This window comes from Carlito syrichta, unplaced genomic scaffold, assembly GCF_000164805.1.
Source record: "Carlito syrichta isolate Samal-C Ts95f unplaced genomic scaffold, Tarsius_syrichta-2.0.1 Scaffold316024, whole genome shotgun sequence".
NCBI classification, from domain to species: domain Eukaryota; kingdom Metazoa; phylum Chordata; class Mammalia; order Primates; family Tarsiidae; genus Carlito; species Carlito syrichta.
In genome coordinates, this window is record NW_007260120.1 from 504,042 (window position 1) to 516,806 (window position 12,765).

General features: G+C 42.3%; 1 protein-coding gene across 3 annotated transcripts in view; it reads left to right on the forward strand.

Annotated features, from left to right (window-relative positions):
- Nucleotides 1-12,765, forward strand: part of UBAC2 (UBA domain containing 2) — a 172,517-nt gene that overhangs the window by 144,817 nt on the left and 14,935 nt on the right. For all 3 annotated transcript variants that reach the window (XM_008073705.2, XM_021706803.1, XM_008073706.2), the window contains one exon: nt 8,872-8,994. In XM_008073705.2, coding sequence (XP_008071896.1) covers nt 8,872-8,994 — 123 coding nt within the window. The remainder of the gene's footprint in view (nt 1-8,871; nt 8,995-12,765) is intronic.

Here is a 12,765-nt window from a genome sequence, read left to right on the forward strand (position 1 = left end):
ACACTGGATGGATGTGGATGTCACTCCCCAAGACTGGGGACACAGGGATGTGGGATTGAAGATCAGTTTATTAGGGACATGTTCTATGTTAGATGTCTCTGGAACATCTAGATGGAAGAGTGTCCAGGAGACAGTTGGCTGTGAGGCTCTGAGGCGCAGCATCTGGGCTGGAGATACAGGTTTAAGAGTCTTTGCAACATACATGACAGCTGAAGTCCTAGGAATGGATGGAACGTGGAAGGAGAAGGGAGATACTCCTCAGGCAGCAGTGTTTGGAGGAGACTCAGGACACTGAGAAGGCAGAGCTCCAGAGGGCTAGAAAGACCCAGAAAGCAGGTCGCCAAGGCCCAGAGAAGAGAGAGGACCCAGGGCTCTGGAGTTACAGCCAGGGAGAGCTGAGAGGAGCCACTGGATCTAGCAAAGAATGCTCCTGGTAACTTGGAAGAAAAAGAAAAAACTGTGTAATGATCAGAATACCAGACTGTGAACTTCTAGAAGACAGGCACATTGTCCTTATTATCTTTTTTACCTTTATTGCTTAAGGTATTACCAGGTACATTAGTAGATGCTCAACAATTCTGTTGATTTTACTTTAATTCCTGCAGCTAAAACAATCTGATCTTTTTCTGCCCTTGATCTCCACGGTAGGTCCTCCTGTTGTAAAACACACCTATTAAGTCAACCCATTCCCTAAATATGTAGGTATTTCCCTCCCAGCCGCTGTGTCATGGTCATAGATGGGCTGAGATAGTGATCCTCTCTGCTCTTGGGACAGCTGGGAAGGGCCTAAAGCTGCCAGGCTGGTTGCAGACGGTGTTGGCTATTCTGTGTGTCACGCAAACCTATGCTTCTCTGTATGTTCCATGAGGTGAAAAATATCAGAAAGCCTTGGTGTATTGCAGGCCTGGCGAGTCCTTGGGTGGGCTGTGACTCGCCTCCCCTGCCCAGGCACGGCATCACTAAACAGTTGTGTCACTCTTTGCTGCTGACCCTCTAGTCTCCCTCAGAATCTTCCTTGCGTAGTGGCACACAGGTGGCCACAGACGGTAGAGTGGAAGTGGCCCCTCTGTGTACTTCACACTTCAAAACGTAGCATGCTGATAAAGGCTTTCGGGACATCCAAGCTCAAGAGTCTGGGATGTGTTTATATCCAATGGGCAGTCTTTGTAAATAAGGTGAGGATGCCTTTGGAAGCAATTCTAGTTTTCTAAAGTGTCGTCACATTCATAATGCCTCCTCTGTAATTGTTCTCCAACTCACTCTTCTATGGATACCTACTTGGCTGAAGGGTCAGCTCAGGCTGCACTGAGCTGAGAGCGTGCTGGCCACCTGAGGAATACATTCAGATTTTCTGTCCGTCACAGCCCTCCAGGCTGTCATCTAGATGAAAAACAATACTGTAAAGAATAAGGCCTAATAACTGAGATGAGAACAATAATAGCTAAGCTACAGTAAGCTTTTAGATGTCTTCAAGCTCTGTTTTAAATGCTCCACATACATTAACTCATTTAATCTCATCATATAACTGGGTGTGGGTAGGTATCATTCCCTTTTACGGATGAGGAAACTGAGGGTCATAGAAGTTTTAAAAAGCATGCCTAAGGTCCTACAGTGAGAGTCAGAGCTGGGCTTTGAACCCAGGTATCTGGAGACCGCTCTTCCTTATTCATCCTCCTCTGTCTAGTTGTCCCTTTGCCATTACTCCTGAGCATTGCTTTGCTCCTTGAATAGGTATAAAGCCACCTAGTTCCCTGACTTTGGACACCATAACAAAAGAGATGCATTCTCTCCATTGTCGAATTCATTCTCGTCCTTTAAAAACCAGCTCAAGCCCTCATCCTCTTTGAGGTCTTTGAGGTCCTTCTCCTGCAGTGGGTTGATGCCCACTCTGAACTTTCCCAGCCTGTTCACTTTAGGCCTCACAGCCTCCTTCTCAGTGATATGCCATCGTGCGTTGTTCTGGCTTATCTGTGCCTGGTTGTCTTACCTTGCCACAGGAGCACCTGAGCTCCATGGGAGCAAGGACGAGATTGAGTACTTTGCTCGTGCTCTCCTACAGGAGCTGCAGGTGCCCAAGGAAAGCCATCCGTGAGCCCTTAGGCTTCTCTTATGTAGACACTGCCTAGCCATCACATCCAGAATCCTTCCAACGCCTGTAGAACATGGATTTTTATTCCATGGACTTCCTGCCTGCCTGCCTGCCTTGCTTTCTTTTCTTGCTTTCGTCACCGTCTCACACTGTTGCGCAGGCTGGAGTGCAGTGGCACGATCATGGTTCCCCACAGCTTCAATCTCCTGGGCTCAAAGCAATCCTCCCACCTCAGCCTCCTGAATAGCTGGGACTACAGCCACTTACCACCATGCTTGGCTAATTTTTTAAAATTTTTGTAAATTTGAGGTCTCACTATGTTGCCTCTGTTGCCTCAACATAGTGTGATCTCAGGTTGTGGTCTCGAACTCAGGCTCAAACAATCCTCTCACCTCAGCCTCCCAAAGTGGTCGGATTACAAACATGAGCCACTGCACTCAACCTTCCATGGAGTTTCTCCTTGATAAAATGTCAGAAACGTTTACTGCTCCTCAACTGGAAAAGTCATTATTTATTTATCTGTTTTCACAGGCATTTTTATTTAGTTTGAAAATCTCGTTATAAACTAATAATAAATATTTCATCAAGTGTTCAAACTACAAGCTGTTTCCTTCTTCCTCTTTAAAAGCTGTGGTTATTGCTTTTGAAGAAGACGAATGAAGGAAGCGTTTCCTGTTTGCAGAGGTTCGTAATTAACCCTACGCGAAGAGCAGGTTAGTGTCAAAACATCCTAGAAGCCAGAGCGCCTGTAACTTTCTGCTTTTTAAGCACTTTTTTCCTATCACAGGGGTAGAAGGATTGGAGTTTTGCTTGGCTTGGCCTCCTCTTTCACTCTCATTCTCTTTTAAGACATGAAATGAGCCGGGCTCAGTGGCTCAGCCTGTAATCCCACGCTTTGGGAGGCTGAGGTGAGTGGATTGCCTGAGCCCACGGGTTTGAGTCCCTCCTGGGCAACTTGGTGAGACCTCATTTCTACAATAAAATTTTTAAAAAACTAGCAGGGCGTGGTAGCGCACACCTGTAGTTCCAGCTACTTGGAAGGCTGAGGTGAAAGGATCGCCAGAGCCCAGCAGGTCGAGGCTGCGGTGGCCGGGAGTGGCTGCTGCACTCCAGTCTGGGCGACAGAGTGAGACTCCAACTCAAAAAAAAGACATGAAATGTTAGGATGCCACTAAAGGAGCAAATTCGTGAAGCGTTCCATATTGAAAAAAAAAAGAAGAAGAAGAAATGTTAGGATGATACCAAAGGAGTATTTGCCTCCCTAGTGTCCTGGAGCTGGTATGTTATGTGAAATATCTGTGTGCATATTTTGTATCTTTGCTACATACGTACATACCAGGGTTTCTCAACCCAGCCACTAGTGACATTTTGATCTCAGCCATTCTTTGTTGTCATGGTGGAGGGCAGGGGGAGGGGCTGCCCTGTTAATTGTAGGATGTTTGACAGCATCCCTGGACTCTACTCACTGGTTGCCAGTGGCACCACCATCCTGTCCCCTCTCTTCTCCTTCACTTGACAGCTAAAACTGTCTCCAGACATTCCCAAATGTTTCCTGGTAGGAGTGGGGGCAAAGTTACCACTATTCTATATCCATTTAAAAAGTTAAAATAACCTCTCCTATTCAACATTGTCCTGGAAGTCCTAGCAAGACCAATTCAACAAGAGAAAGAAGAGGCATTCAAATTGGCAGGGAGGAAGTCAAACTATCCCTGTTTGTTGATGACATAATTGTATACCTAGAAAACCCTAAAGACTCCTCCAAGAGGCTTTCTAGACTTGATAAACAACTTCAATAAAGTCTCAGGATAAAAAAGTCAATACACAGAAATTAGTAGCATCTGTATACACACTCTTAAATTTACAAGGAACCAAAAAAGAGCCCAACTAGCCGAAGCAATCCTAAGTCAAAAGAAGAAATGCAGAGGTATCACACTGCCTGACTTCAAGACTATTATACTACAAGGCTATAATAACTAAAACAGTGCAGTACTGGTACAAGAATAGACAGATCAATGGAATGGGATAGAAAACTCAGAAATAAAGCCACATACCTACAACCAACTGATCTTTGACAAAGCTGAGAAAAACAAACAATGAGGAAAGGACACCATATTTGGTAAATGGTGTTGGGAAAACTGCCTCGTCACATGCAGAAGAATGAAACTGCACCTCTATCACCATATACAAAAATTAACTCAAGATGGATTGAAGACTTAAATGTAAGACCTTAGACTAATTTTTTTTTTAAATCTTGGAAGAAAACAAAGGAAAATCTGTTCTGGACATTAGCCTAAGCAAAGAATTTATGACAAAGACCCTAAAGCAATTACAACAAAGACAAAAATAGACAAAAGGGACTTAATTAAATTAAAAAAGTTCTGCACAGCAAAAGCAATCATCAATAGAGTGAACAGAAAATCAACAGGAGAAAAGATCTGCAAATTATGCCTCAGGCAAAGGACTAATATTCAGAATCTACAAGGAACACAAAATAACTCAAGAAAAAAAACAATCCAGTCAAAAAATGGACAAAGGACATGAATAGACATTTCTCAAAAGAAGACACACAAATGGCCTACAAACATATGAAAAAATGCTCAACATCACAAATCATCGGAGAAATGCAAATTAAAACCACAATGCAATATTGCATCACACCAGTCAGAATGTCTGTTATTAAAAAGTCAAAGAATAGCAGATGTTGGTAGAGTTGCGGAGAAAAGGGAACACTCTTTCACTGTTGGTGAGATTATAAACTAGTTCAACCTCTGTGGAAAACAGCGTGACGATTTCTCAACTAAAAATAGAATTGCCATTCAACCCAGTAATCCCACTGCTAGGGATCTACCCAAAGGAAAAGAAATCATTATATAAAAAAGATACCTGTACTCATATGTTCATTGCAGCACTATTCACAATAGCAAAATCATGGAACCAGCCAAAGTGCCCACCCGTGATTGACTGGATAAAGAAAATGGTATATATGCTCCTTAGAATACTACACAGCCATAAAAAAAAAGAACCAAATCATGTCCTCTGCATCAGCATGAATAGAGCTGAAGAATATCATCCTAAGTGAACTAACTCAGAAAAAAACCAAACACCGCGTATTCTCACTTATATGTGGGAGCTAAATGGCCACATTGATGGAAATAACAGACACTGGCGACACTAAGCAAGGGGGAGGTGAGTGAGGGGGCTAGCATTCAGAAATTACTTGTTGAATAGAATGTTCACTATCTGGGGAGTGGGTCACCTGAAGCCCGATCCTCACCACGACACAATATGTCCATGCAACAAACAAGTACTTGTACCCCCCGAGTCTAAAACAAAATTTATATTTAAAAAAGAAATGCTAGCTCGAAATGCAAAAATTAATAATAATAATGAATAAAATGCATTGAACATCAGAAAATGTTAAAATAATGTATTTATATAAAATATAACCTATTGCTCTATTTTTAAGTTTATATAAATGGTGTCATATATATTCTTGTACAACTTTTTGTGTTCATTCAACATGCTGTTTTTGAGATTTACCCATGTAGACCTAGTTCACTTACTGTTCATATAATATTTATAATATCTATAGATCCTAGAATAACGTATGAATTTCTCTACTTAGGAACAATTTACTTTTTTACATTTTCTTACGGAGTATTATATATAACCAGCACATCACAGAACATCCTAGTAGGTGGACCCATGGGCACTCACTGCTCACGAAGACGAATGCTGGGTCATCGACCAGAGTGGCTTGCTAGATTCTAGCACGTTGCTGTCCAAAGTTTCCGGTTTATGCACTCATCAACCATTTATGGAGTCCCTGTTTCTTTCATATCACCCCCACACTGGGTATGGTTAGGCTGTGTGTTGTTGCCAGTCTTGTAGGTGAGAAATAACTGATTATTGTTTTCATTCGTGTTTCCCTAGTACTAGTGAGGTTGAATATCTTTTCATATGTTTACTGACTCAGTTTCCTCTTCTGTAACTTGCCTGTTCATAGACATTATCCACCTCTCTCTTGAGTCATTTGTTTTTCTTGTTGATTTATGTGTTCTATATGCATTCTGAATATTGTTCTATGTCAGTTATATGTTGTAAACATGTTCTCTTAGTCTGTAGTTTGTTTTTTGTTTTTGTTTTGAGTTGGAGTCTCATTCTGTCTCCCAGCCTGGCATGTAGTGGCACACTCATGGCCACCAGAGCCTCAACTTGCTGGGCTCAGATGATCCTTCCACCTCAGCTTTCCAAGTAGCTGGGACTAAAGGCATGCGCCACCATGCCCAGCCAATTTTTTGATTTATTGTAGAGACCAGGTCTCCCCAAGTTGCCCAGCTGGTCTCAAACACCTGGGCTCAGGCAATCCTCTCACCTCCGCCTCCCAAAGTACTGGTATTACAGGCGTGAGCCACTGTGTTCACCTGTGTAGTTTGTCTTTTAATACAGAAATTCCTATCGGCAGTGTGGTAATTTTTAGCTATCTTTTTTCACTGTGGTTTATGCTTTACATGTTTGTTTTAGATATCCTTTCCTGTCCCAGTGACATGAAAATACTTTCTTATTTCTTCTAAAAACTTTAACAGCTTAGCTTTCTGCATTTAAAACTTTAATCAGCAAAGGGTATTTTTTTGTGGGCAGTATGAATTAAAGGTCTGATTTTATATTTCCCCCATCTGTAGCAGTTCTGTTTATTCTTTGCTGATTTGTAATGCCCTCCTGTATTATATACCAAGTGCTCGTGTTTACTGTTAATTTCTAGACTCTCTTTTCTGTTCCTTTGGACTGTATGCCTAACTTGTGCTGACACCTCACTACTCTATTAGTCTAATATTATGTCCTAATAACTGGTAGAGAAATCCTTTCTTATTATACATCTTCAAAATGTTCATGCCTAGTTTCGAGACTTAATTTTAAGTAGTCTAGACTCACCAAAACACACACACACATGCACTTCTGTATTTTGAGCATATAGCAGTCAGATATGGGTTTAGCTCCAGATGACAGATAACACAAAGTATCAGAAAGTTAAGGTGGAAGTGTATTTCTGTCTCGTGTAAGTCCAGAAGTGGGCAGCCCAGGCTGGCAGGCAGCATCCCAGAGGTTGCTCCTTTTATCTTGCTTCCACCTCATCCTCTAAGTAATTTTGTGTTGTGTCTGCTTGGCTCCTTAGAGATCTCTATCCCAGAGCCAATTTTTATGTAACTCTTTGACGGGTTCTGAGACCTCATATGTAGTATAACTTGAACCCCTCCTAGTTTGCCTGCAGTTCTCAGTTCTCAGGCAGGGCCCAACATTCCTGTTCTCTCACTAAAGATGATGGCGTTTTGGTTTGATTTTCTCGCTCCCTTTTCACTGAGGATGCTGCCTTTTGAAGGTTGTATTCTTAGGCAGATTATCGAGCTCAAAATTACTGCATTTTTCATCCCCAAGGCCTCGTCTCCTGAGCTCACGTAGGTGATAAAGCACAAGTGGTTCTGGGTGGGCAGACCTGTGTTCTCCCTCACACCCCCTTGTGGGAAACTTGCTGACTTACTGCTCTGGTTCCAGTGAGCACTTGTTTCTGGAACCTTGGGACTTTTATATTCAGTCATGCATATAAAATATGTTTAAATATTTTATCTAATGACTCACACTTGTAATCCCAATGCTATGGGAGGCCGAGGCAGGAGAATTGCTTGAGGCCAGGAATTCAAGACAAGCCTGGGCAACATAGTGAGACCCTGTCTCTCCAAAAACTAAACACAAAAAAAATTACCAGGTATAATAGCACACATCTGTAGTCCTCCTCAGGAGATTGAGGCAGTATGATCACTTGAGCCCAAGAGTCCAAGGCTGTAATAAGCTATGATCACATCACTGCAATCCAGCCTGGGCAACAGGGCGAGATCCTGCCTCAATACATACATATATAAATTTTTTCACAGCCCAAGGCAGTAGGGGAGGGTGATCCTCAGGCATTAGATTCTCACTAGGAGCCACAACCTAGATCCCTCGCATGCACAGTTCACACTGGGGTTCCTGCTCCAATGAGAATATAATCTACCTGCACTCACCTCCTGCTATGTGGCCGGGTTCCTAATAGGTCGTAGACTGGTACAGGCCTGTGGTCCAGGGACCGGGGACCCCTGACATAGACTAAGCAAGGAATGGCATGACCACCAGTCAGTATCCATAGAGGCCCCCGCAGTACTGAGCCTGACTTCTGACCTTGCCCTGTGAGAGTCCCTTTACAGGCTCTAGCCCATTGCTGAGCCTAGGTTTTATCACAGCCCGTAGTCTCCCTCCACTACGCACGCTCAGAATTTTCTTAAATGAGAAAGGGGGGGGGTCATTTCAAAAGGCTGCTGTTGGGAACTCCAGCTTTCTGGTTGCCTACAGTGAATTAGCCTCCTCTCTGTGTCTTCTCTCCTGACACGCTCTGTAAGCCCTGGGTTTCTAAGAGTCAACTGGAGTTGAACAGGGTCAGTGAGGATTCAGTGGGGCTGAGATTAGGAGTGTCTGTGCCCTTCACTGCCTTCCAGGGCCAGATTCTACCAATAGTTTTTTCACGGCCTGTCACCTTCTCTTCTCTTGTGTACCTGCTGCAGGCCACCTGTGTCATCCCATCGATTGAAGGATGGTGGGATAACTTGGGATTTGAGTTGCTCGCCTAGGGCAGATCAGTGTGACATTTCACTTCCCAGTCCATGGATGTGACTGCATCGAGAGAAAGCTCTCCCAAGCATCATGATGGCTCTGCTCCAAATGTGTCTGGTAATTGTGTGTTGATCTCTTTTTAGGGAGGAATGATCAACTGGAATCGTCTTTTCCCTCCTTTACGTCAGCGACAGAACATCAACTATCAGGATGGCCGGCAGTCCGAACAGGCAGCATCCCCTCCTCTAGAGGTTTCTGAGGAACAGGTAATGAATAACACCTGGTACTTACCCCAAATCCGTGCTTCAGACTTCTAGCAAGTTTGGTCAACAGACTTGAAAGTAATCAAGCAAGTAAATACAGAGCTGTTGATAGCAGTCCAGCTGCCACCATGATAAGAGACTTTGGGCCATTCTCATGAGTTTGAGGAAGTCATGTTTAAAAAAAAAAACCAGTGCATTATGATAGGTTGTTTCAAAGTTCTGTATACTTTATGTATATGATATGAGGAACTGATGAGGTGGGCTCCCCAGAAAGGGTAGGAGAGAAGGAGATGGAAGGATGGGGAGGGAATGCCACTTTTCTGAGTACACCTTTGACATGGTTTGACTTTTGTATGTTTTTGAATCATGTTTTACATATTCATAAAGCAAATCTACAAGGACAGGAACAAATGTAAAACTGAAAAAAAGATGATCAACTATCTTTCAAGTAAATAACCGAATGACATTGAAGGAGAGGGAATTGATTTCAGTAACTTTTGAACATAATATACCCTCACTCTAAAGAAACAAAAAGAACTGCAAACAGATCTTAAACTCTGCTTCATAGGTTTATTTTGCATAATGATATGAGTACAGAAATTCTAAAATTATGTTGTGTATAGTGTAGGTTTGAGCAACGGAGGAAGTAGGTTGACCTTCCTGTAGAGAAAGGAAAATACAAATATAGGCAGGGGAAGGTAAGGAAGAGCCCTGTGGGGTTGGAGAGGAAGGATCAGCATCAGCATAAACTCATGATTTATGGAGTGAGTGTGAGTACATGTACCCTTGCTCTGATGAGAGGCCTCAGAAGCAGTGGCTTCCATGGCAGTAAGCACACTCACTGGCCAGATCTGGATTCTACTTTTCCCTGCTACCAGTAGCCAGACTTCTTTAGAGATATGGTAGATCTCAGGCCCAGGGTAGGAAAGGTAGGTAGTCTGAGCTCTGGTGTGTAGTAGGTTAGTGATTGACTGTACCTTCAACTTGGGATATTTTCAGCTTACAATGGGTTTATCAGGACAAAGCCCCATCATAAGGTGAGAAGCATGTGTACTCTCATATCATCCCTCCACAAGTTACTTATTAGTTACAGAATGAAGATAGCAACTGTACAGTGGAGGAATTGGATGCCACCTTAACCAAGTTAATCAAAATTAACCTCACCAGTTGTGGAACAAAAACACTATGTCCATATTCTGAAAAGGATGCATCAGCTATGTGTTATAATCAAAATGCATAATTTTGATCATAAAAGAAAGTCAGAAAACCCAATTTGAGGGACATTCTACAAATACCTGGCCTGGGCCAGGTGCATTGGCTCACACCTGTAATCCCAACATTTTGGAAGGCCCAGGTGTGAGGATTGTTTGAGGCTAGAACTTCAAGACCAACCTAGACAACATAGTGAGAACCTGTCTCTACAAAAAATTAAAAAATTAGCCAGGCATGGTGGTGTGCACCTGTAGTTCCAGCTACTTGGAAGACTGAGGTGGAAGGATCACCTGAGCCCAGAAGTTTGAGGCTGCAGTGAGCCGTGATCATGCCACTGCACTCTACCCTGGGTGATAGAGTGAGACACTGACTTAAAAAAATTTTTGACCTTTGTTCTTCAGTAATACCAGTGTCAGAGAGGAGACTAGGGTGGCATGCTCCTTCAGTGTAATACGTGATCCTGGCCAGGATTCTGTACTATAGAAAAGTTTATTGGTGAAAGGTCATTTTAGGATCAATTGTTGAACCCGGTCTATAGATTAAATAATAGAATTATATATTACTTTTAAAATTCCAGGATTTGGTATATACTGACTATGGTTAGGAAAGAGAATATTCTTGTTTTTAGAAAATATACACTGAAGTAGTAAGAGAAAAAGCAACATGATATGTGAAGCCTACTCTCAAGTGGCTCAGAACTATGTATGCAAGTGTGAGTGTGTGTGTCTGTGTGTGTGGACAGAGAAAGAGAGAACAACTGGAGCACAATAACAGTTGATGAGTCTGGATGAAGAGGAAGCAGAATTTCTTGAAAATTTTCTAAGTGTGAAATTATACTGGACAGATTTGAAAATCTGTAGAAGTCAGTGTGGAGCATTGCACTTTGAAATTTCCTTCTGCCATTTGTTTTCTTCTCAGCAAGCAAAACAGTTGAAGTCAGCCTTTCACAGCTGGCCAGCCCAGCCCAACCATCGCGTCCCCCTCCCTTGTCCAGAGGAACCAAAGCTAGGCACCCAGCCTCTGTGCCAAAGTTGGGCCCTCACTTTTTCTGGAACTCAAAAGGTGCCCTGGGCAGGGCTCCCATGGCCACCCCAGGTCAGGCCAGGACAGAGACTCTTGAGAGAAACCAGTTGAATGCGCTCGATGAGTTGATCCAGCCGTTGCAGCTTCTTGACTCCGACTGATCCTGACAGCAGCTCTTTCAGATGGACAGGTGGAAATGGAGTCATAGTTCACCTCTTCTACCTCCTCGAAAGGATTTCTAGACAAATGTTAGCCCCCGAATAAGAAAATGAAGCCCAGTAACTCAGCATTTGTAAGATCTTCATATAACAAGTTAAAAAGTAAGATGGCACTCTCAAATTCAGGTGAAAAATATCAAAATTCTGTTAATTAATTTACTTAACGTAACAGTGAGTCACGTCCTCACCAACAGCCGTTAACAACATGAGGTATTTAAAGGTGAGATGTTTCTTGCTTAGTTTTGGCACTTTGGAAGAAAAAAAGTGTCAAAAAGGGAGAACAAGGAGAATGTGTGTGATTGAAGTCTTTAGGGTTTGTTTTAATGAGTCATTTTTCCTTGATCATCCCAGAATGTCAACAGTGAGGTTAACATATTGTCAGTATCAGTTTAAAACAGCATTTTTAAACTGTCTCTCTGGACAAGGGAGGGGGAGGCAATGGTTGGGCTGGACTGGCCAGGTGTGAAAGGCTGACCTCAACTGTTTTGCTTGCTGAGAAGAAAACAAATGGCAGAAGGGCTGGATCAACTCATTGGGTACATTCAACTGGTTTCTCTCAAAAGCATTTGATTCTTCCTTGCTCTGTTGTACAAAGTTGTAAAAACACAGAGGTTGTTTTTAACATATCTTCTTTATTTATTGATTTTCTACATCTTATTTTTTGTGTTTCTTGATTATCCTGAAAAGGACTGATGGGCCATCGTTGCATTAAAGACACAGGGTTCTCACTGGCATATTTATTCTAAATACTCTTCTACAAAGACTGTAAAAGATAAACAAGATACTGCCTTCAAGTTGTTTGCCAAAAAGTATAGACATTTATAGTTAATGTATAATATCTTTGTTGGTGCTAGTCACTATCTAAAGTATTATTTGTTAATTACATTTTAAGATAGGGTGAATTAGCAAACTCTATGCTTAGTTTTTAAATTAAATGTGTATTTCTTCCATTTAAATATCAGTCATATAATTTTAATACATTAAGAAACAGTAATTTTCTAAACCAAGAAAAATAGGATGATTATTTGAATTTTTTTCTGCTGTAAACAAATACTTTAGGAATTTTTGTGAGAATTCTTCAAGAAAACCTGGTAGATGGGGAATGTATGTCATGTACTTTTTAAAAAAAGAATATTCTAGCCAGGCTCAGTGGGTCAGCCTATAATCCCGCACTTTTGGGAGGCTGAGGAGAGTGGATTGCCTGAGCCCGCGAGTTCGAGACCTTCTTGGGCAGGCGAGACCTCATCTCTACAATAAATCAAAAAATCAGCCGTGCGTGGTAGCGCATGCCTGTAATTCCGGCTACTCAGAAGGCTGAGGC